At 45.4% G+C, this 22,335-nt stretch overlaps 2 protein-coding genes across 17 annotated transcripts in view; both read right to left on the bottom strand.

Moving 5' to 3' along the window:
- Nucleotides 1-3: 3 nt before the first annotated feature.
- Bdl (borderless) lies at nt 4-10,242 on the bottom strand. 3 transcript variants are annotated; one of them, XM_076773407.1, is made up of 12 exons: nt 9,652-10,242; nt 9,261-9,403; nt 5,847-6,075; nt 4,673-4,839; nt 4,451-4,595; nt 3,594-3,868; nt 2,505-2,639; nt 1,978-2,237; nt 1,674-1,849; nt 1,424-1,468; nt 1,176-1,358; nt 4-927 (listed from the first exon to the last, which is right to left on the bottom strand). In XM_076773407.1, exons 1-12 carry the CDS (start codon nt 9,704-9,706, stop codon nt 704-706), a joined length of 2,037 nt encoding a protein of 678 aa, XP_076629522.1. In that variant the 5' UTR covers nt 9,707-10,242; the 3' UTR covers nt 4-703. The 3 variants fall into 3 exon arrangements, with proteins under 3 accessions (XP_076629522.1, XP_076629523.1, XP_076629525.1); XM_076773408.1 differs by having other exon boundaries at nt 1,176-1,355; XM_076773410.1 differs by having other exon boundaries at nt 4,673-4,809.
- A 4,140-nt stretch (nt 10,243-14,382) lies between these two features.
- Nucleotides 14,383-22,335, bottom strand: part of LOC143345635 (protein turtle) — a 93,304-nt gene continuing 85,351 nt past the window's right edge. For all 14 annotated transcript variants that reach the window (XM_076772988.1, XM_076772985.1, XM_076772981.1 and 11 more), the window contains one exon: nt 14,383-22,302. In XM_076772988.1, the coding sequence (XP_076629103.1) occupies nt 21,108-22,302 (1,195 nt within the window). In that variant the 3' untranslated portion in view covers nt 14,383-21,107. The remainder of the gene's footprint in view (nt 22,303-22,335) is intronic.

The following is a 22,335-nucleotide window of genomic DNA, read 5'->3' as shown; positions in this document are numbered from 1 at the left end:
GCATAGATAATCGACACAATTTATTTACAATAGAAAAACGTATCGGATGTGTATACATGTATATATATATATATAAATATATATAGCCCTAGCCTTTTTAGTTGGAAAACCAAGTCCGCGAGGCCCTCAGCCACGATTTTCTCTCTGGATAAAACCCGTTCCTCGCGGTCCAGCATACTCGAATAACGATCAAATGCCAGAACTAATCTTTAATAAACGTGCACTTATCTAATAAAGCTTTTAAACGATACATAATGTAACGATGCAATGCAAGAACACTCGTAGTAACTTATATGTACGTAAACGCAGCAAATTGAACCGTCCCAGATAGAAATTCCGACGGTCGCGTTGCTTCAAACTCGGCCCTCTCAACACCCCCCGTTGGTTCTACGTCCCCTAAATCTACGTCTAACGTCGGTCTCGATAATATATTACATACTTGATTCGCGACGAACGGCGGCGAAACGTCGGAAACGCGACTCCGAACGACGAACAAAAATGATAGATTCGATGGTTTTAACTTTGAAGAGATTTAGCAGCAGATTCTGATTCACGAACGAATCGAAAAATTTTTGTTCGTCGTTTGCAAACGAAATTCTTCGTATATTCTAACGGCTAATCGAACAACGCTACATTAGGACAGCGAATCGCGGCTGACCCGTATCGACGTACGCGATCTGAACGATGCTGGAGATTTGCATTCCTACTTTTGGTTCGACGACTGACAGAAACGTTTCCTGGCCCACCATATGGCGGCCAGGGCGGCGGCCAGGAACCCGATCCCGGCTACGATACCCATGGAGATCGCCCTGTTTCTACGATACGCGGGAACCTCCAGGCTAACGCGCTCGCTGGTCGCTACGTCGTCCGCCACCGACACGGCTGCCACTTCGAAAGTGTAGTAACTCTCCTCCTCCAACGTTTTTACTGAAAAAATAGCCCCGACGTTCGTGAAACCGCACGAGGAAAAGACTATGGAACTGACTTTTAAGTGAAAAGACTGAGGCTCTTCTAAACAAAATTCTAAAAATCAGAATGTTTAGTTGGTAATCGATTGTCAGTTATTTAAATCCTCTATTTTAGTTTTCTATAAAGTTTCATTAATTAAAATTGCAACGCATCGAATGGGTTCTTTGGTAAGAGATAGTCGCACTGGTTTGGTGACCGGAAATTACCTAGGTAGTAAGTGTCGGTCGTTTCCGCTTTGCCGTACAGTCGTTCGGATGGACCCCTGAACCAGCCAACAGTGTAGAGTCTCACTTGCTCCTTGCCGTAAGCTGGAGGTTCCCAGGTCACCAAATAACCCTCCACGGTAGCCTGCACCCGAACGTTCAGTGGCGGACCCATTCTCTCGTCTTCTGGGTTAAAACACGCGTTACAACCCCTAAAAAATGCCTTAACTATTGTACGAGTGTGTTCCTACCTGGCGGGCTACGATACTCCGACGCAGAATTCTCGTCGATCATATCTGAAATATACACAGTGTTATTTCCAAGTTTTTAATAAACAATTTATGATCCAGTTTTATCGCATACCAGTCGATAGTTTTATATATGCTATAACATTGTACATTAGACATTCGCAAATATTATATTTAGCTAATCAACAGGGATATCCTACGGTATTTACTGAAAAAGAAAATGCAATTGCACAACGTTTTCTATGTAACGTACGAGGCTGTGTGAAGATCCGTAGCGTTTTACTGAACATCCCATCGCCGTGCTTGTCCTGGCTGAGCACCATGAACTCGTACTCTCGTCCAGCGTTTAGGTTGTTCACGGTCGCCTCGGTGATCTTTCTCGACAAGATCTTCATGGTTCTCCATTCCGTGGTATCGGTTGGTTTGTACCTAATCGCAAACGTCGTTATACCATAGGAAAACGAACAACGAAAAGCCTCCCTAATATCAATCTACTGTCCAAACAATAATTCTCGAATGTTCGACGATCTCTTTGATTTTCTTCGCGTTTCATTTACCAGACGGAATACTCCGTTTTCGGCCTGACGAATCCCGGTACCCAGGTCAGGGTGACGGCGTTGTTGCTGCTGTTGGCGCTCAAATTGTACGGAGCCCTCGGCGGAACGTTCAGGACCATCAATTCCGTGTCGGCGACCACCGTGGCGGCTTCGTTGCTAGCCGCGCATTGGTACAGCCCTCTATCCTGCTCTTGGATTCTGTCGATTGTTAAATTGCCACCGATTATGATGGTCCTGTCTGGCGGCACCGGTGAACCATCCTTTTAAACCACGTAATCCCCGTTAGTTCTTACTATTCTACTTAGTTTCGAACGAAGAAAGGCGATCCACCAAAAACCACGCACGGTGCTACCCGGATAACTAAAACGAAATTCTCTTGGCTGCGTTTCGATTACTGTGGAGGTCTTTCGTTCTTGGGATCGATTGTATTTTGCACCGAGATTCACAATCAGTATTATTAGAGACTCGAGATATCGTTTCAGTAATTCGAGGTAAGGTTCCCCCGGTTATCTGGGAGATGGTTGTACCTTGTACCAGACGATCGAGGGCCGATGGGCCTGGTCTCCGTCCCGGGCATCGCAGGGGATCTCCAAGGTTTCTCCCAGCTTCCTTATGTACAAATGCTGGGGCGTCACTGTGAATATCGGCGGCCTTTGAACGACCTGACAACGGGGGAATAGTATTAGAACCAAGAAACGGTCTTGCGGACGCGCGATGGACGCGACAGCGACAAGAAACGGTCCCTCTGGAAGCGTGCAATTGGAAAATAAAAGAACGGTTAGCACTCCGCTCGGGCCGGTCAATGGTCTTAATGACTATCGTCTCGTTCTTTGTGTCGAATCGATGTACCTTGGAACGCGAACGAAAGTACGTGTACACGGTAGGAAAATTAATATTTCGACCGATTAAGGGGGGGAGATTCGTGTAAAATGGTAAAACGAGAGGTGATTTACAGAAAAGGAATGATTTGTGTCTGTCCATATACTTGTTACACATAGTAGACTCAACGTCGCAGGCACCACTGGCACACGCAGCCAGAACATTTTGTTCGTAATAGTATTACGCGTCGTATAAACTAAAATCCTCCTTAAGAAATGTAAAATTATCGAAATAATTATTATTACGAAGGATGTTAACTCACTTCTTGTTTTACCATTTTATAGGAGTCTCTCACCTTAAAACGCACTAGGCGGATGACCAGGATAGTCAATCATTGGTTGAATGAAAATAATTTGTTTCGTGAAAGAATCACTGTTTGACGTACGTTTTGACACAAAACCACGATGATTAAATACGCGAATAATAAGCAGCCTATTCGTCCAATTTTGTTTCGTGTTGCGGGCAATTTTCTCGAACGTGATTGCCCGCATTACGAAACGCAATTGGACGAGCAGTCTACCTACTGTTCACATATTTATTCGTCATTATTTAAATCAACCGAAATACAGTTGTGTTTCTATAACTCTCTCTAAATGCAATATTTGATAGAACGTGTACAACATTTACACTCGGTGATCGAGGAATTATTTTTACCAACGTATTCTCAAGTTTCTGCAGTATTAATTCGTAAATATCCAACGCAATTTTATTCGTTGATAGTTTGGAAATCCACTTACCACCGTGATGGTGGGACTAGGCCCTTCCGTGCCCAGCTCGTTGTAGGGCGTGCAAGTGTAACTTCCGGAATGGGTCTCGTCCACTTTGGTGAACGACAGAGAACCGTTTCTCCTGTAGAATACGCCCTGAACGTTGTATGGGTCGAACAGAAATCCATCCTTCTCCCAACGCAGGTTCGTCAGGGGTGGATTCGCCCTGAAGTGACAGTCCAGGAGGGCTGGCTTTCCGTATGGAAGGTAGACTTCTCGGGGAGCGTAAATAACCTTCGCCTTGACTGAAAGGAAGGCTACCTTCAGTACGTAGGCTCAGAAACCGTCGATCGAAGTCCCAATCAGCACCAGAGGAGTCGAATCAATCGCTGCGTTGTTACTGTACGTTACGACGATTCCCATCGTTACGCGTTATTATTCCATTTCCACCCTCTGACACTGATATTGGGCCCACATGTCGTAATTTTTAGGTCGTTAACGGTATTGTCGCGTGGCAATCTTGAGCAGTCGTTTAAATAAAATTTCTTTGCCAATATTTTGAAAAATTAAAATTTATATACAGATATTATATAGATTTTCACTGTTTCAGAGGGGGTGGGATGCAGATTGAAGTGTATTTTTCTAATTTTTTCTATTAAACCGACAAGCTAAATTGTAATATGTTCCCATAAAAATGTTTTCATTTCATATGAAAAAAAATTTCGAGTTGCCTTCACAAATATAGATACGAGTGCAAAGGGTTAAGATATGTCAGATAGTTTAGTTCCCATTAACTCGTACACTTTTCTCAAAATTGATATAGTAAATTTAATTGAAATCGACAAGGGTGGGGTCTGGGACTCTTCTGAAGATAAAGGTGCGCTCACACTGAACGTTGAGAAAGGCGGAGGCGCTCTGTTGTTCCCCAGTTTCGCCTGTCACCACGCAGGTGTACTCCCCAAGGTCGCCCATGGCGGCCGAATTGATCACCAAGGTTCCATCCTCGGCGATGGTCGCCCTCCTCTTGAAATCCTGTCCAGAAAAATGAGAAACATTTCAAGTAACCGGAAGCATTGTCCTTCAGAGAGGAACGGTTTCAGATCGATTACCTCGATTTTCGTGATCTCCGTGCCTTCGCGGAACCAGCTGACAACGGACTTCTCCCCTTTGGAGACGCAGTCGAAACTGACAGATTCGCCCTCCATGACAGTTTTGTTCACGGGCGGGACCGCCAGCAACGTCTCACCTAGAACAGACGTCGGGAACGGCGACGCACCTGGGTTGAACGATTTAACGAGTCTGCCCAGTTTCAGGTTAGTAAGCGTCAGCGGGATTATAGTAATTTATTTATCAATTAGTGGCCCCGGTAGCAAGGGTTAATCGTTGATTCTCGTTAATTGTTCGTTAACAGAATGCTCGTCGATAAAACAAACTCCTGTTTCGTGCCCGCTAGTAAAGATCTAAAAATGTGTTTCACCCAATTTGCCAATGCACAATATTTCTCGAGATCTCTGGAAGAATTCGTGGATCTCGATTACAGTCAGTTATCGATAAACGTTGAAAGAACGAGTTTGTTTCACCCCGGGGGTTAATTTCGTTCAGCAGCGGTAATTGCAACGCGTTAATCGTTCGCGATTGATTAGTGCCGGTTAATCGAGTTGTTGGCGTAAATCAAGCGCACGGAACGCGTTGTTCCGAATCGTTGCGTGACAGAGGCGTATTCTTTTCCCATTCGTGATGTTTTTTTCCGCGTTTCCCGGGAAAGGGCGCGGTCCTTTGTTCACGGCATCGCGTTGTTCAATGACCTCGAGGGAATTTGTATCGCCGATTCGGATCGCCAGCGGTCGACAGCGTCGTCGGTGTCCCCGCGGTGACTCAATTCTCTATTAACGCCCGACAGAATTCTACCGGCAAAAACTAGGATTCCGTCCGCGTTAACGAGTGAATCATCGACTCTGATCTCGCGGCCGCGAAGGGGGTCAATTCGAAAGGAGAATTAAACTTCGTTCGTCGGATCGTACAAAGGAGTTTCCCTTTCGGGCTCGAACGATCTCGCGAGAACATGTAAGACTATGGTTTATTAAAAGCTTACTTCCTCCTGGCTGAAAATCACACAGGATTTTCACGGTTAAAGCCTCTTCGTCCAGCGTTAGTGTCGCACCAGGCGTGACCCATTTCAGTGCTCAGGGTTAGTCAGTCGGCGCTTAACTACGTTAATTCCCTTCGCCACTTGCTGTTATCGAATTAGCTGATCAACGGATACGAGAAAGTGAGCGACCTTACCATCTATACCGAGGTGGAACCAGGTTCCATTGTTCCTGGAATTCGGCGTCCTGTTCGGGAAGATCACCCTGCACTCGTACCATCCCTGGTCGCTCTCGCGGATGTTCGTCAGATTTATGCTACCCTGGCCGTAACCACGGCTGACCGCGTCTTCCAGGAGGTGCACGCGACCTTGGAACCCCAGACCCACCGACGGATGTCCGTTGTACCATGAAAAGATTGTTCGACCCTGCGAACGATCGTCAAATATCTGTTTTGAGAACTGATCGGTGCCATGAAATGTTAAAAACGATGCTTGCACAATCGAAACAAAACAATCTCTTGCAATCTTTTATTTTAACCGCTATGCACAATTATATGTAAATCAATGGCCTCATTGCCCGTAAAATAAACAATAAATAAACAAATATATATAGCATCGACTTTTAAATGGTTTCAGTTTCAAATAGTATTTCAGATCTTTTATTATTCTCAGTGTTTAAATCGACAGTTCCATTTTGAATTTACAGACAAAGTGTCTCAGGCTTTCAAGCATTGTCAGAGTATTCTGTGGGATTAAAAAAGTTTTAAGCTTTATCAAGTATCCAGGAACATGGGTGGATGATTTTTCTTCAAGAGGGAAATATAGAATGCGTCAAACGGTTCGGAAGGAACCAGGAATATCCACCCTCAGACGTTCTTGCAAACTCGAAAATTTCACGAATTTCGTTTCAGCGTAGGCAATCACATTCGAACATGTGCCCCCACACAAAGTGCAAGCGGTGCATAAAGGTGGATCGATTATCAACAATGGCTACAATATGGAGCCCGTATTCAAAAGACGGATAGAGGAAACAACTTTATTCGCAATCCGATCACGGAAGAGGAAATCCATTTTCGCCTGAATGGCGAACAAGCGGAACGTTAGGGCTTGGGGGTGAATTAGATACACTCCCAGTTTTTAAACAATCAACCAACTACCTGTGTACAGCAACGGTCGATCAGTAAAAAGAGCATAAAATTTCCTATAAATTCATAATATTTAAGTTTCTATAAAAATTCTGCAAGCAAGTGAAACATGTGTTCGATATTAGGGCAACTGACCCTGCTAATAATAAAATTGAAGGAGACGTTTGTTCGTAACAGAATCGATAGAAAACTATTCGAGCAGAATTCTCTAAAGAATCGACTGCTGTGTCTTCCATAAATAGAAATTTTCCCAAGAAACTAAAAGAATCATCAAGCTAACCTGCCAAAAAAAAATTCAATAGACAATTTCACGATGTTAACAGTGTTACGAAAAGGGTGTCAGCGTATTCATATCGATCTGGTCGTACTTCTGACATTCGATTACATTCGCGAGGCCGCCTGGAAGGTAACTGATTTCGTAACCATCGATTCCGATCGTGAGAACACGATTTTTTGGTCGAATAATTCCTCGATCGAACGAATAAAACATATATTCTCAATTTTTATCGTTCGAACAAGATAACCAAACTCTGTGTACGCTAGCAGAGGCAGAAAAGAACGTAAACGTGATCCTCTGCGGAGACTTTGAGAGGCGAGTACCGTGCAAAGATGGCGTCGACGGACGAGGAGCCCATCTTCATCGAAGATTGCGGAACGAGACGCGACACACGTGCGTCCTCCGGGGAAAATGAAAAAGACTGGAACCCACGGGAGCCCTAGCGGTCAAAACGAGGCTGGCGAAAAGGCCGCTAATCGTTCCTAATCGTCTGACAATGCGTTAGCAGTGACCCACTGGTTGGACCCCTCGTGTCGCGGACTCGCCGTGACTGGATATAATGCAGCCTTGCGTCCCGTACTCCAATTACCAAGCGTTCGACGGACAGAGAGGGAACCATCACCTGTTTTGCATACGCATCAGGGACCAATCAGGTTAAGTTCCACTTGATTTTATGCGGTAGCCATGTGCTGCGACGCTCAATCTGTTTCCGGCGTGCGGCTGCACGCGCCTCGAATGCAACATCCGCGAAAGAACGTCGCCACGAACAGGAAATCAACGCGATAGACAGACGAGACGGACCCTTCGACGCTTGCGATTAACGCGTCGCGAACGTCGGGACACGCGAAACTGCGTCTTTCGCGCTTCCGAGGGTACCGTTCGACCCCCGCCGCTCGGAAGTCCATTCTTTCGTCGCCTATAGGTCTATTCAAAACACCAAATCTCTCGATGGAAATGAATTATAGGCGTACAATGTGGTCAGAATAGAAAAACGATAAAAAAAAGTTCATGTAAACATACAGTACTGGATATGAGTATTGGCACAGCATGGTCGTGGTGGTACAAATGCTTGTAACTACTAAATAAATTGATTTTAAAGAAAGACTTTTTAGTTTATTGCATAACAGAAGCAATCATTTGTCGAAGAACGAATCGCATGGACCAATTTTTGTCGGTCAAAGGGGGGGCTCAAGGTTCTGTAACCCCTCCCCCTCTGTCTGCCGCTGCCAGAAGTACCTTGTGTTTCGATTACAAAGTCAAATCGCAAGATACGTTCGTTTCCAGGCGATTATGCGAGGACTGAGCCCTAATAAGAAGCTACTTACGACAAGGTTGTGCTTAAAAGCGGATGTCAGACTGTGAGACGTTTAAAAATTTCGTAGGGGACCCTGAGACAGCCACTATTTACATTTCTGGTTAACGATTTTATTCGTCGAATGGAACCAAAAAGTGTTCGTGGTGGATATGGGAGATATCATTCGATCGAAATGTTGCAAATCGGTATCGTTGCGAATTGTGCAATCGCGACCGCAATAGCGATCGTCGTGGCTATTGCGCGACGCGTCGAAATCGAGACTCGAAGTCACGGAAACCCAGAACGAGACTCGTGCGTTTCCCACGCGGATCGAATCGAAAGAAATCGAATCGCCTACCCTGCCTTGAGACCACTTTTCTACGCGGCTGATCCTGTTCTTCGGGAACAAATTAGCCAACCATCAAGCTTCGTTTAACCAATTTAACGCTTTTTAATCACCGATCGCTCTTTGCTCGCTGCGCAAATTCCCTTTCTGTCCGCTGGTTTAAAACATTTATACGAAAGATACGAAGCTGTCGACACGATCCGTAGGGAGGATTCTACGTTCAAGGTTGATCGAACGACACGGACACCAAATACATTCGGATGAATCGAAGTCTGATCTTCCTCAGTTAACCGCAAACCGCGTCATTGTTGTGTAAGTTCACGCGACCCTCGAGATTTAAGCGATATTATTTACTGCTGTTGCATAACAGCGTAAATGGAGGAAAATTGATTCACAAACATTGTTCATAGACCTGTTTCTATTGGAATTTGTTATGTTGAAAATTAAAACGAATTTCTTCAAAATGAAAATACATTTGTTCAGGTGGAAATCACCGACGATCAAGCAAGTATTCTACAATTTCTACCAGTTGGTAACTCCGTTACTTACATCACGGTTCCACTGAAGAATGTACGGGATCGGGGTCTCGTGCGGGAAGTCCAAATCGCAATTGAACACCGCGTACTCTCCCACCCCGGCGGTCAGGTAATTCGGCTCCTTCTCTTCTTCCAGTATCAAGCTCTGGCTGAAAGCTGTAAAAGAGGAAAATAAACACGAATTACCAGCGATGCCCAATTTCTTTAATCGATCGTTCCGAATTCCAACGTCTTAATGGAAACGAGGGACCAAATGACGACGGTAGTGCGCGTCGCGTGATGGATTCGACTCAATTTTAGCGAATTGGCTAATTTCTCGAGTCGCGTAACGCGCGACCAGCGAGATCTCGAGCCAAACGCAAAGTTCAATATCAACCAGAAACCTTCGCGTTTCTCGTGCTCACCTTGATAGCAGAAGAAGATCGCCAGCAGCTGATGGATCCTCGAGGCGTTCGACATTTTTTTACAACCCTTCGGTGGAGTCTCTGTTTCAGTTTATCCGATCTCGTGGCTGGGCCTGGTCACGCTTCGCGACCGACGACGACGACGACGACGGCGAACGGAACACGGGAGCAAAACACATCTGTCATCACCCACACTCATCGACCATCGGCCACCACCAGCGATTAACGCGGCACACTGTCTCGCGATCGAGGCTGCGCTCCGGATCAGCCTCTCTCCTTCTTCCTCAATCTCTGCTCCGCTGATCTTCCAAAAGATTCAACGTTCCATCCCTCCAGCGATCCCTCTGATGCACCGGATCTATCGAGTTCGTGGGGGGCGAGCGAAGGGGAGGTAACCGAGTTTCACGGCGCGTTCCTTCGACGATCTATCACCGGCGACGATCGATCGCTGTTTGACGGGTGATCGCGGGATATCGAGAAACACAGGGACGTGTGTATCGATACAGCCTGACGAACTGGTCCACCGTGGAACGTACGGTTACCGAGTGCGTCGGTTCGTCGCGATGATAAGCGTGTAATCGCTCCGCCTCGCTCAATCCGAGCGGATACGACGCCGAACAGAAGCGGTAACGAGCCGAGCAACCGGGTAGGGGTAACAAGACACGATGTAGGGGGAGTGGAGAGACCTGCAAGGTACCAGACGATTCTATGATAGCGATCTAAGCGACCAACGCTGCGCTTCAGACACACCCACCATGCACTCTCTCGCGATCGGCTTGCAAAATCTATTTATTGGGGTTGCGTTCGGAAAGTAGTTTCGCTTTCTTAACGACAGGGACGTTAATTGTATTCTTAACCAGCCAATTTTATTTTAATTAAGGGGAGAGACCACTGTGATGGCTGAAAATAATGGCAATTTTCAAGAATTTTTTGGGCGAAGCTATGAAATTTTCTTTTTATTCAATTTTCAAATTTATCGAATTCGAAACACTATGCCCGATTAGGTGTTCCATCACGTCTCTGATATAATCTTTAATTGCATCCTACCATTGTATCATTGTATTTTTCTACGCGTTTTACTTGAGAATCATCTTCCATTCAGCTGGGCGAACCAATGTCCTTTCAATGGCCGACGTTTCGTGGTCAAAGGCGATCCGACGGAATTAACCCAAGCCGGAGATTAAGGGGGTCTTCTACTGTAAAACGCGTTTTCTTATGTTCTCTTTGGTAGTTTTTTATAAAGAATCTATGCAACTTCTTGCATTAGCGTTTTGCAAATATATTTACTACTCTTTCAGTAATATTTACGAATTTTTACAACAAGAAAGAGTCAAAATTAGTGTTAGAACAAGAACTTCGTACTCAATCGTGTATCGAAAAAGTGTTCTAATGGCCTCCATTTTTACCAAATTGGTAAATGGAAATCAACTTTCCTTTAAAGCATTTAAAACACGATGAACTAATGGAGGATTGCATGAATTTTCAAATAATTACATTGACATATATTAAACAATTATTACACTTAAGGGTTAAACCGTGCATAGAAAGGGACCACTGGAGAAACGCAAGATCTTGCTCCAGAGTATCCTGCAAACGAGTCTCTGTGAATATACCCCAAATCGAAACATTAACTACAACAAAAAATAATTTCTACGTTTTCAAAGTTCGTTACTGTGCATCGACCCCAAGAATCCTGGCGAACAGTGCCATTATTGCATTATCGAAAAATGGCCTCCACAGCGTTATCCATCGTCGGAATATAATTGTGCATCCGCGACCCTCGACGCGACGAAGAACAAAACGGCCTTCGAGCAAAAATGAGATTGCACATCGAGCGTTGATTGTTTTAAATTTAGAGGCGCTTTAGTTTCCATCGGCTCGATGGCAGACATTGACCTCTTCTATTTTTATCAGATTGATTTAACGAATGATCTTCGACGGGAGGCTCGTAGGAACATTGCCTCGAAAAGGTTCGCGCGATAGGTGTACAGCACGGGTCCCTCCTTTTATTTATACGCCCACGCAGCGTAATTGTCGTTGGCGGCGCTCTCGTAACGAAGACGCCGACTTCCGGTCGCGGGTATTTACCGTTCGTCGAGTTCACGGCGTTCTTTCTCGCCCTGAAAATGCCCCCCCCCCCCCCTCCCACTCTGCTTTCAAGAACTCTTTTGGCAATTAAAGAGAACGTTTACGTTAATTCAACCACCGCTCTCAACTCGAGAATTTTACATGTCTCATAATTTTTACAAAAATCTAGGAATTTTAATCCTCAAACGGCGTACAGTGGGTCCATTTTCATTCGAATATAAATTTTATTACACCTCATTCCAATGTAAAGTTTCTAATTGAATTTTACAAGCTCGCTGTAAAATTTGTTAAAAATAAAAAATTCAGGACTTTAAATATGTCATAAAATATACAATTATCTATTTCTCTTGAGATCTATATAATTCTATTAATATATATTTATCCAACTGGACTCAGAGTTCGCTAAAGAGGATTAAGTTTTCTTTTAAATATTCGCAAGTTTTCCAATCGCATCAATATTTTTGATACATCGAATTTCGATCGTAGTTTGTTACGAAGTTGTCGACGACGAAACTACATAGTCCGAGCCGCGCGCCATTTGCGTGGGTGACCTCAGATTACGTCACATCCGTCCCTTGCCGCATTATCAGACTGCCCACAGCCTTGTCACGCTGTTGAGATAATGGATCCATTCGCATGGATCACGATCTAGGATTGGACGTGCCCGGGACACTGGAAATAAATGCGTGCATAATGATACCGACCGTATTATTTCATCGACGAGTCATACTAGGGAACGAAACGAGTTGTTCCTGGTCCACCTGCCATGCGACCCAATGAATCCCCCGGGAAATCGAAAATGGGGTTCCCGCGCGATTCCCCTCCAATACCGTCTCGAAGGTTGCAACAATTATTCAGATTTCTTAACGATTTTCCATTCCAGTTTCTCTGAGAATGTAATTTTGAAACATTTCGGGACTCTCGAAGAAACGTTTCTGCAATTTGGAGAGCATAAATAAATCTATATAATACAATTACAGAATACAAAACACAGTACTCAAGCTGCAATTAATATTATGAATTTTGTTTGTGTTCTTTACTTACGTAAATTGGACCGGTTCTACAGGAAAAAAGAAAACAAACAGGGTGTAGAAAATGAGTAACACGAGAAATACGTACAAAAACAAGTGTCGGAGAAAGAGATACAGTATCAAAATATAATATCGTGAGATATCGTATCGTAGATATCATACTTACGATTAGGTTGCAGAGCAATTCGCTGTATCTCGTCCCGTAACCTTGCTTTCTCTACTACTATGTATCACGTTTTCAACAATAATAACGTTTAGATGCTTGTAAACATATAAAAATACAGTTATTTTATAGAGAAATACAATAGAACTTAACACAGTCATTACAGACCTATATTCATAGAAATACGCCAATAATTTCGCGTTCAATTTCTGTATTTTTAAAAAATAAAGAATAGAAATATTACTTTCGATACTTAAAGGAATTCCAACGCCCTTAATAAACCTACTATTATCATTTTTTCATCGAAATTTATATAGACAGTCGAGTCACGAATACCTTCAACTATTATTAAAGTTTATCAGAATACTCCCACTATCGATTCCTTTATAATTCCGATTTATTCATTGAAGTAACTATAAAGTTTGACGTTTGTTTTATTTTTTTCTGAGTAGTAAAACGTTTTCCACTAATGTTTACACGCGGAACGATCTCCCTGGGTCTCGCGACGACACCATTCCTAAGTCGCGACGGAGCGTTGCTCTAATTTTTCGCGGCGCGTACCCGCGACGTTTCGCATCGAGGGAAATCATGGAAATTGCGGTAATTCCCGGTAATCAGTGCCGTAGACGCGGTTGCGCAAATGCCCCTTGGTACGCGCGTTTAATAGTGGATCGCACGCAGCTTCTCCGCGAAATTACGAGCAGACCGAGATTCCGCGTTTCTTGCCTCAGCCGTCGAAAATATATCCCGAACGATTGGACACTGGCCTGGTTACATCGAACAACGATCAGGATTGATCTTCGCCGCCTTGGCCGACAAATTACGATCGAACGATCCACCGGAGATCCTGTAATCCCCGACGAAGTGGAAACAATCTACTTGACGCAATGAAAGTATCACGATGGGCGAATTTTCTAAAATACGTTTGTATTTATTAAATTTGAACTTCATTAACTATCGTATATACATATATTATGTATGTATGTATATGATACTAAGATAATATATTATATCAAGATCGAAAAGCCGGGGCAACGCGTGTCAATATACCCGAGGATCTATCGATCCCTCGGTTTCTACGAACCGGTAAATCGAACTTTATTCGATATATTCGATAGAGCGCATTTTAGAGGGGATTTGGAGTTGAACGTAGATGTAATCCCATACACAGACACCCTCACCCATTGTTTCCTTTCAAATGTCGCTTTATTTTTCATTTTATTTGATAATAAATTGTCTACAATTTGTCCTAGGTTAGTTACGTCTTGGAATTGTTCTCGTGGGGGGAGGGGGGGGGGGGAGAGGTTCGCGAGATAAAAAGCATAGGTCGATCAATAAAACGGTGAAAAAATGGTGGGATGGGCGTGAACAGCGAGCACTCGCGAATTTGATAAAAACGAAAAAACGCGTCTCTCTTGTTGTATATCTTATTAGTTTTTTATTTCTCTGTTTTTCTTTTTTTTTCGTGTCGCGCGTACAGGACGAAAAAGGGACGACAAGCGAAAGTAGTGAGGACAGACGGTACAGAAGAACGTTGCTGCGTGTGCGTGTACGTGTGTACGTTTGCTTTGTGTACGCGTGTACGTGTGTCTGTGAGTGCAATCGAAGCGATTTCACGGACGAACCGTAAGGAAATTAAATCGAATCCGTTTGCGCGCGTGAACGCGTGTCCCGCGATCGAACGAAGATAATGCTGACGATGATCGATAACTCGAAACGGCACGATTTCATTAGGCCTGGGATCCTTCGAAATTTTAATATTTCAATATCAATATACAACATCGCTCAAATATTTAAGCGTTTCACAATACAATCACGAAAAGATCGAGCCCTACACTGTTTAGACTCGAGCTTTGGAAATCGATGATACGAGTACTCTGTTCTTTGTATCTTTTAAAATTTATTTCACCATTTCTGTGTTTGGAACATTCGATTTCCTTAAAGGTAATGAAACGACTAAACGTACTGGTATTTTATGGATCTCTGATTCGAGAAGTCCCAGACCTACTGGCCACGAAACCAGGAAGGATTCACGCGATCGCAACTCTGGACGACGAGACGAGCGTTTCAGCGACCGAATTGTCCCTGATAAATATCGATTGTTTTGCTTTATCGCGGGCGCGTACGCGCGTGCTCACGTTGGATCCGCGAACGTTCAGCTACGACGGATGAGAATTTCACTCGCGACTCTGAAAAATATGCTATGCCAGATGGCTTTCAGGTACGTAAAGAGCGAATACCTAAATTAATTTCGTCCACATCCGGCGGGTACGTTCATACTCGCTCGAATTTCTAAATAAATAACGCGACGAAGGTGTAATCGCGAACGCAAAGAAAGCCGTGACGATGATTCGAGGTAGACAGAGAAGAATCAGAAACTGGAAGATAAAGAGAAATAGAGAATAGAAAGCGGTGAGCTGGGACGAAGTAGAAACGGGGAGGGACAAAGAAGAAGGCTGTCCAGGAACGAAAGGAATAGACGTAAAACGATGTTATCGATAATGATTGTTGATGACGAACGTTACACGAACGAATTCACGATTCAACCATATTGTTCACTTAACGCGCGATCGCGCGAAACCATTGTCCATTCTCTCCTTCTATATCGGATCCTTCGTCTCGATCTCTATATACCCACGTACATTACCCCCACTCGTGGTCGTGCACTATAATGGCGATTCCCTATAAATGAAAAGGAACTCGTTTATGGCGAATTCTTTCCATTTATTTTTACCAAACGTTGTTTGTTAAACTATGTTATACGAAGTAATTTTCTTTAATATTAACGGGTTTCCGAAGTTTCTACTTTAAAAAAAGTTAACTCCCAACTAACGTATGAAAACCGAATAAAAACTAAATAGAATAATTATATGTTGTATTATGAAACATTTTATATTTAACATTACCCAACTCTTAGTACTAGTCTCACGGCGCTCGACAAATTTTTTAATTTATTCATACACAAACTAATATTTGAATAATCGTAAGAAACGAGTTTCCTCTAATTTACAGCGAATCGCCATTACAGTGCACGAGCACGAGTGGGGGTAACTGTATATGTATGTGTGTATACAGAAATTTAGCAAGCAATATACAGCAAGTCCTCGATTTCACGCTTCCAATTCGCGTTCTTTCGCACACTCTGTACCCGGATATTAACCAAACCCTCTTTGCGAAATGTCCCTGTAAAAATCGCCAGGACAATTTCACACAGGATTCGTGCATTTCTTTTTACAGGGTCATCCAACTGCCCGAACAACAATGATACGTACGATAGGATAAAATTCATGCAGTAGGGTGGTGGGTTAAATAAAGTGTTCTTTTCTTTTTACAAAGTATTGTACACATCCGTTAAATTTTTCGCGATCGTCGAACGCGTTCCAACTTTCCACTCGATCTCGATCATTCGACTCACAGCGTCGCTAGGACTTGCTGTACACACGCGTGTGTCTCGCTAAATCTCTCTTTGCCGTTTCGAGCTTAAACTTCCGGAGTCATTCGTGACGCGCAACAACGCTCGAACCTCGTCCGCGATGCATTTTCCTCTCCTCGATCTAGAGATCGTCCACTCTCGGCGCGTCCTCTTGAGATCGTTGTATCTAACTATGATATATCTACACGTTACTTATATGCCTATATCGATTGGTTGGGTTTTTCTCCTCTCTCTCTTTCTCTCTTTCTCTCTCTCTCTCTCTCTCTCTCTCTCTCTCACTCTCTCTCTCTCTCGTATTCTCGCCTTCGTTCGACGGCGCGAGGGGCCCCGAGGAAAATCGGAAAAAGATCGAACGAGTTTCCCGATCGTCCTCCTTCGACCATTCTACGTGGTAGCGTTTTGCTCGTCGAGCTCGAGTGAACGGGGAACAGAGGGGTGATTCGATCCGATCGTGGCCGTTCGACGTACAAAAAGATTTATCGATCGAGATCGTCTGTTCCTTTGTTATTTTTTTTTTTGTTCTTTTTATGTTTTCTTTTATCGCGGTGATATCGAACGCGTTTCGACGCCGCGAACGTTACCACGCAGATCGTGCACGCTCGGTTACGATCGTGGGCGGGGATCGGGCGAGATCACGGTCGAACGGAACACGTACGCAAATCGAGACGATTCCCGAATTTACTTTTGGTTCGTAGCGACGATTCGGAGTCGTCGAAATATCGGTGCTCGTACGCGTGATCTCGCCGATCACGTGATCGTGGGCATTGATCGACGCGCGTGCCTCTAAACACGTTTAATTATTATGATACGACCAGCGACGCGATCGATCGCGATATATCGATCGTCGCGCGATCGCTCGCCAGCCCCACGGTGTCTGCCCTCGCAATAATCCCGGGGTGAGTAATTAATTAATTTTAAATGGAATCAATCGTCGCCGCGGTTCGTCGTTCCTCGTTGATTAATACGCTACACGCTACGGTCGTTTACGATTTACAATATCAATTAATTATCAAATTATTAAGTCAATCATTAGAATTACTTTAGAATATTGGTACTCTTTCGCGTCGCCTCCGTTTTTTTATTTATTTTTTTTTTTTTCGTTTTATTATTTCATTTACTTCTTTCCGTATCGTTGCTCCATCTCTCTCCCTCTCTCTCACCGAGCATAATCGCGAGCATGTCACGCGTTCGTCGTTGGTTCGCGCGGTTTCTGCCGCGTCTTTCCAACGTCAGTCACACGCGCGCGTGCATTCTTCATCGCTTCGTCTCTCGTTCGCGTCGTTCCGCCTGTCTCTTCCGCTCCGAATCTCCTGTTCCTCTCGTTCGTCTCAGTCTCTCGCCTCTCACACACTCACGCAATCTTACACGCATACACACACTCGCGCGCGCGCATTCGGATGCAGAACGGAAAATTATTGGCACGGCCGACAATCTGATAGATTCGAAATATAAATCAACCCTTAACGTTTCTCTCATCGAAAAATAGACCCTTCTACCTCGGGGTTCTATTAGAAGCTCTTCGGGTGCCTAATATCTTTAACCTTTAACGGTACAGTGGAGACTTTTTGACTCGTATTCAGAAAAAACTATAAAAATAACACAAACGTATGTAAAAAGACTCTAAAAGACTCTTGTATATAATTTCATAGTACTACGACAGTTTTAGGATAAAATTTTTAAAAAAGGTAAACAATTAAGTGAAAAAAATTCTTTTTTTACTATTGTAGAATTGAGGAAATAATAAACTGTTGTAGTACGATTTCTAGCGACGAGTCTTTTCGACTCTTCTTTACGTTTGCGTTATAAAAGTGTACCCTCCCGTAAAAGGTTAAACACCGTTTTATATTTGGAAAATGGGCCTTGGAATATCTTCGTTCGTATATCTTCTAAAAAAAAAATATTAAAGCCCCCAGGGCGGGTCTCTATCAAATTGTCGTCGGCCCTAATAATTTCGCGATTCACTGTACATTTGTAACGGAAAAATTATGGAGCGTCCGCGTTGTTCGCAACGTTGGTTTTCGTTAACGGTGCGCCGAAGTATAGTTGAATCGTGAGTAGGGCCCTTGCTAATATTTATATAATATAATTATGTATAATACGTACGTATAAATAAGTGTTTGTACTATAAAAAAAAAAAAGAAAGAGAACAAAATCATGTGGAACACGCCGAGACGTCGAGGGCGGAAATGGTCGCGCGTCGTCGCGGCCCGAGAGCGTTCGATCGTCCCTCTAGATCCCTTCGGTGAACGCCAGAACAAAAAATTAGAGCGCAACGGAAGATGAAGAAGCAACTTCCGGGCACCGTTCCCGCGGAACGTCTTGAAAGGTACCAACGATCGTCGGTTTAGGTCGCGTTCGGTTCTACGTCGATCGTAAGTTAGCCCGTAATATCACCATCGAACGCTCTGCGGACCTCGACCTTCGAACCCTCGACTCCGATGATGATTTAATACAATGCGTTTTGGTGAGAATTAGGTGGGTCTCGAAGAACGCCTTTCGTGTATGCGCGTGTATCGCGGTGTCTTGTACTCGACCGTATGTGGCTTGGCTCTCTTTCGTTCTCTCCGTATTTAGTGTGCGTGTCGTGTCGGTTTACGTGTCCCGTGTGTTGCCTGCGCGCGCTCGATTCTCTCATCAATCGCTACGATACGCTTCGAACATCTAGACGCCATTTTCTACGTGGAAAAATTTAGAAAAAGAAGGTTTTTTTCAATAATAATGGAAAATAGAGTATTCATATTTCGGAGAAACTATTATAGAAAAACACATATTTGTCGAGGAAATATACGACGACTCGTCTGATACTTAACCCTTTGCGCTCCCATGTTGAGCGTGACTCGACATCAGTTTTTATCTCAGTCCCACTCGACATTTTTTTAAGTCCAAACCGTTATTGACGTCTCATTTCATTTTTATATATTCCGAAGGAAAACGCAAGGATTGTGCAGTTTGCTCGAAACAGAAAAATATCTAGAAGAAGTATAGAAACCAATTTCTTTTGCGAAATATGCGAAGGAAACCCAAGACTGCATCCTGGGAATCGAAGAGAAATTTAATATTCGAGGCGCGTAGAAAATGGCGGCGCAGGAGAATCGAGGGAGCGCTGTGCGCGCGTGTAACTCTTTAAACTCTTTCCCCTAAATTGCACGTACCAGGGCCGATCGGCGATGCTCCCGACGCGAGTGCACGTTATCGCGTGTGTTATTCGTGGTTCGAGTAGGTGGGGGGTGGGGGATAGGACCTCTTGGGCCCGCGATGCCGAAGAGACGTGTCCCCTGTTTCCGTCGTTACGACGGAACGTCGTCGACGCGCGTTTTCGCGTTTTGGCGAGTCGAGGCTCGCCGAGCAAAAGAGGCCCGATGGCGCGATGTATATGTACACGATTATATATGTACACGTAGAAAAGACGGGGCGAGCGGATTCGAGATGTTCACGTGTGGGCGTGCACGCGCGTGGTACGCGAGCCTCGTGGCCGGCCGAGAGCGCGCGTAGATTTTTTTCAAAGAACATTACATTAGTTTTATTTATTTATTTATTTTTTTTTCACGTTTACGTTGCTTAAGAAAAATTATTGTGCCGATAATATGTTGGGTCGCTAGCGAAACCCTAAACAGGCAGTGCAGTACGAGTGAGTCCTTAAGCAATCTCGAGGCAAGCTTCGGCCTAATATCACGTTTCACGAGTCCGTTTTGCTCATCGATATAATTACCTTTTTTGTTTATTAGTTTCTCCTCTCTCTGTCTCTGTGTGTGTGTGTGTGTGTGGTGTGTGTATGTGTATGTATGTATGTATGCATGTATGCATGTGTCTATCGTGTGTATACGCGTGTAGTAATTCTTCGATTATTTTACGTGTTTTATTTTTTTGTTGCTTCGCTTTCGCATTCATTTTTTTTTTTCATCTTTTTTCGTTAATTATCACTTACAGTGTACGATTACGGTTAACCTTACGTGTCGTTTATTTTATTTATTTATTTTTTTTTTTCATTAATTCTTTTCGTTAATGGTATTACGGAGCACGGTACAGTTTCTTTGGAGTATCATGCGGTCGCGTCTTACCGTTTCTGCTCGAATATAGAATTCTCATCGCACTTCTCGTTTCGGACCTCGTCCACCGACGTCGTATCGAGTGAACTTCCTCCGTTCGTTTACCTTCGGTTCTCTCGTTAGTATTTTCCCTATACTATTCACGATACGGTATCGCTAAAAGTCGGTGCGCGTCCGCCGTGGCTGGGATTCCTCTGGGAACGTCGATTACCCGGAGGAAGTTCGACTCGCCTCGAGTGTCAGCAACGGATCAGACCTCCGACGTTCTTTTTTCGTCCGCTTACAAACGTACAATAGTTCTACCGCGTCGGTGCTCGCGGGATTTATGGTATCCTGAGCCTTTGGCGAGCGTTTTCGTAAAGATGGTTGCCCAGTGGAATTGACTTGAAGTTACCTACAGTGGAATCGCTCGCGATGATCCTCGTTGTGCTTCAAAACAGTTGGTCTCCGGATTCGATGATCGACGTCCGCTCGGGATCGCTTTCGCGTAGGTAAATTTGCGTCACAGCCGGGGGTTTCTTGGGTTCTCCTTCAGACTTCTGTGCCTCCCGCTAGCCCACGAAATCTCTTCTCGTCTGCCTCGACGAACGGATACACCCGTCCGTGTTCCTCAACTTTCGCTAACCTGAGGTGGGCAACGAGCTATGGGGTATCCAAGGATGCCTGTAGAGCCTGGTACCAGGTTCCAGGTGCCGTCAACAGGCGCTTTCCAGATGAGCGCTCTGCCGCCTCCTCGCCTGTCGTTGCCGGAACTGATGGAACTCCGCCTTCATCGCCTGCACCCTGGCCTCGATGTTGTCCCTGGTGTACCTGGTGGGCTGATGGTGTACCGTGTGCACCTGGTGTATGTGGGGCACGTGGATGGTGTGGATCTGGTGTACGGGTGGCCTCTCCTCTCTGGTGGGGGTGGAGGCGGAGGTGGGCGTCGGGGTGCAGGACACGGGATCAAACTCGTAGTGGCCGTCGACGCTGCCCGCGTCCACGGCCGTCTGGATGTGCGTGTGTCCTACCTTGGCTTGGTCCTGCAGCTCCAGCCATCTGCCCACCAGAGGCGGGGGCGGTGGCCTGTACGGAGGCGGTCGCCACTCGGCCACCGTGCTGCCGCTCCTCGAACTCTGGTTCTGCTGCGAGGTGTTCTTGCTGCCGAACCCGGAGCTGCTGGATCTGCTCTCGGGTGAGGTCTCGAGGTCGGGCGAGGCGGCCAGCTCCGGCGCGGACCTCGCGTGTCTGGCGTGCCGGGGTGGCAGCCTCGCCCTCGGCCTGCCCGCGGGCTGAGGCGGCGAGGACGTGGCCAGCGGCTGCACGGGCACGAATCTCCTGGACTCCGCGTGGATGGCCTTCAGCGAGGGCAGCTCCTGGCTGTATCGCTGGTGCATGGTGCGCAGCTGAAGGTAATCGGGCGGCGTCGGGAAGGAACGTTCGCCAGACGACGGCTGCCTCACAGAGCTGAGATCGCTGAAGTATAGGGGCGTCCAGGGCACCTGGGGACCCGTAGGCGAGCTGGCCAGGAACCTCGGCGAGGATATCGTGCAGATGGCCGGCGCAATCCTCGCCAGCGAGTTCACCGTCGCCAGATGATGGATCGAGGGTAGACCGCCGTTGATGGACACGCCGCTACCGTCGGACCTGAGGCTCAGCTGGCTGGTGCCGACCAGCGGCCGCCGCCAGGAGGACTTGAGACGCTGCTTGGGTAGAAAACCGCCGTCGTCGCTGCTAGACGCGTCCAGGATGCTGTTGTTCGCCGAGCTGACCACCGAGTCCGCCACGACGAAACGGCCGTCGGCCGCGCGCGAGATCTTACCCAGCGGCCGACCGCGACACGAGTCCGGCGTGTCCGGGGTCAGGATCTCCCGCAGGAGATTTAGACCTGGTACTCGGCTTTTTCTAGGTCTACGGGTAGGACAGAACGGGCGTTAGAGAGAT

This window comes from Colletes latitarsis, chromosome 9, assembly GCF_051014445.1.
Source record: "Colletes latitarsis isolate SP2378_abdomen chromosome 9, iyColLati1, whole genome shotgun sequence".
NCBI classification, from domain to species: Eukaryota; Metazoa; Arthropoda; class Insecta; order Hymenoptera; family Colletidae; genus Colletes; species Colletes latitarsis.
This window is presented reverse-complemented; position numbering and strand designations above follow the sequence as displayed.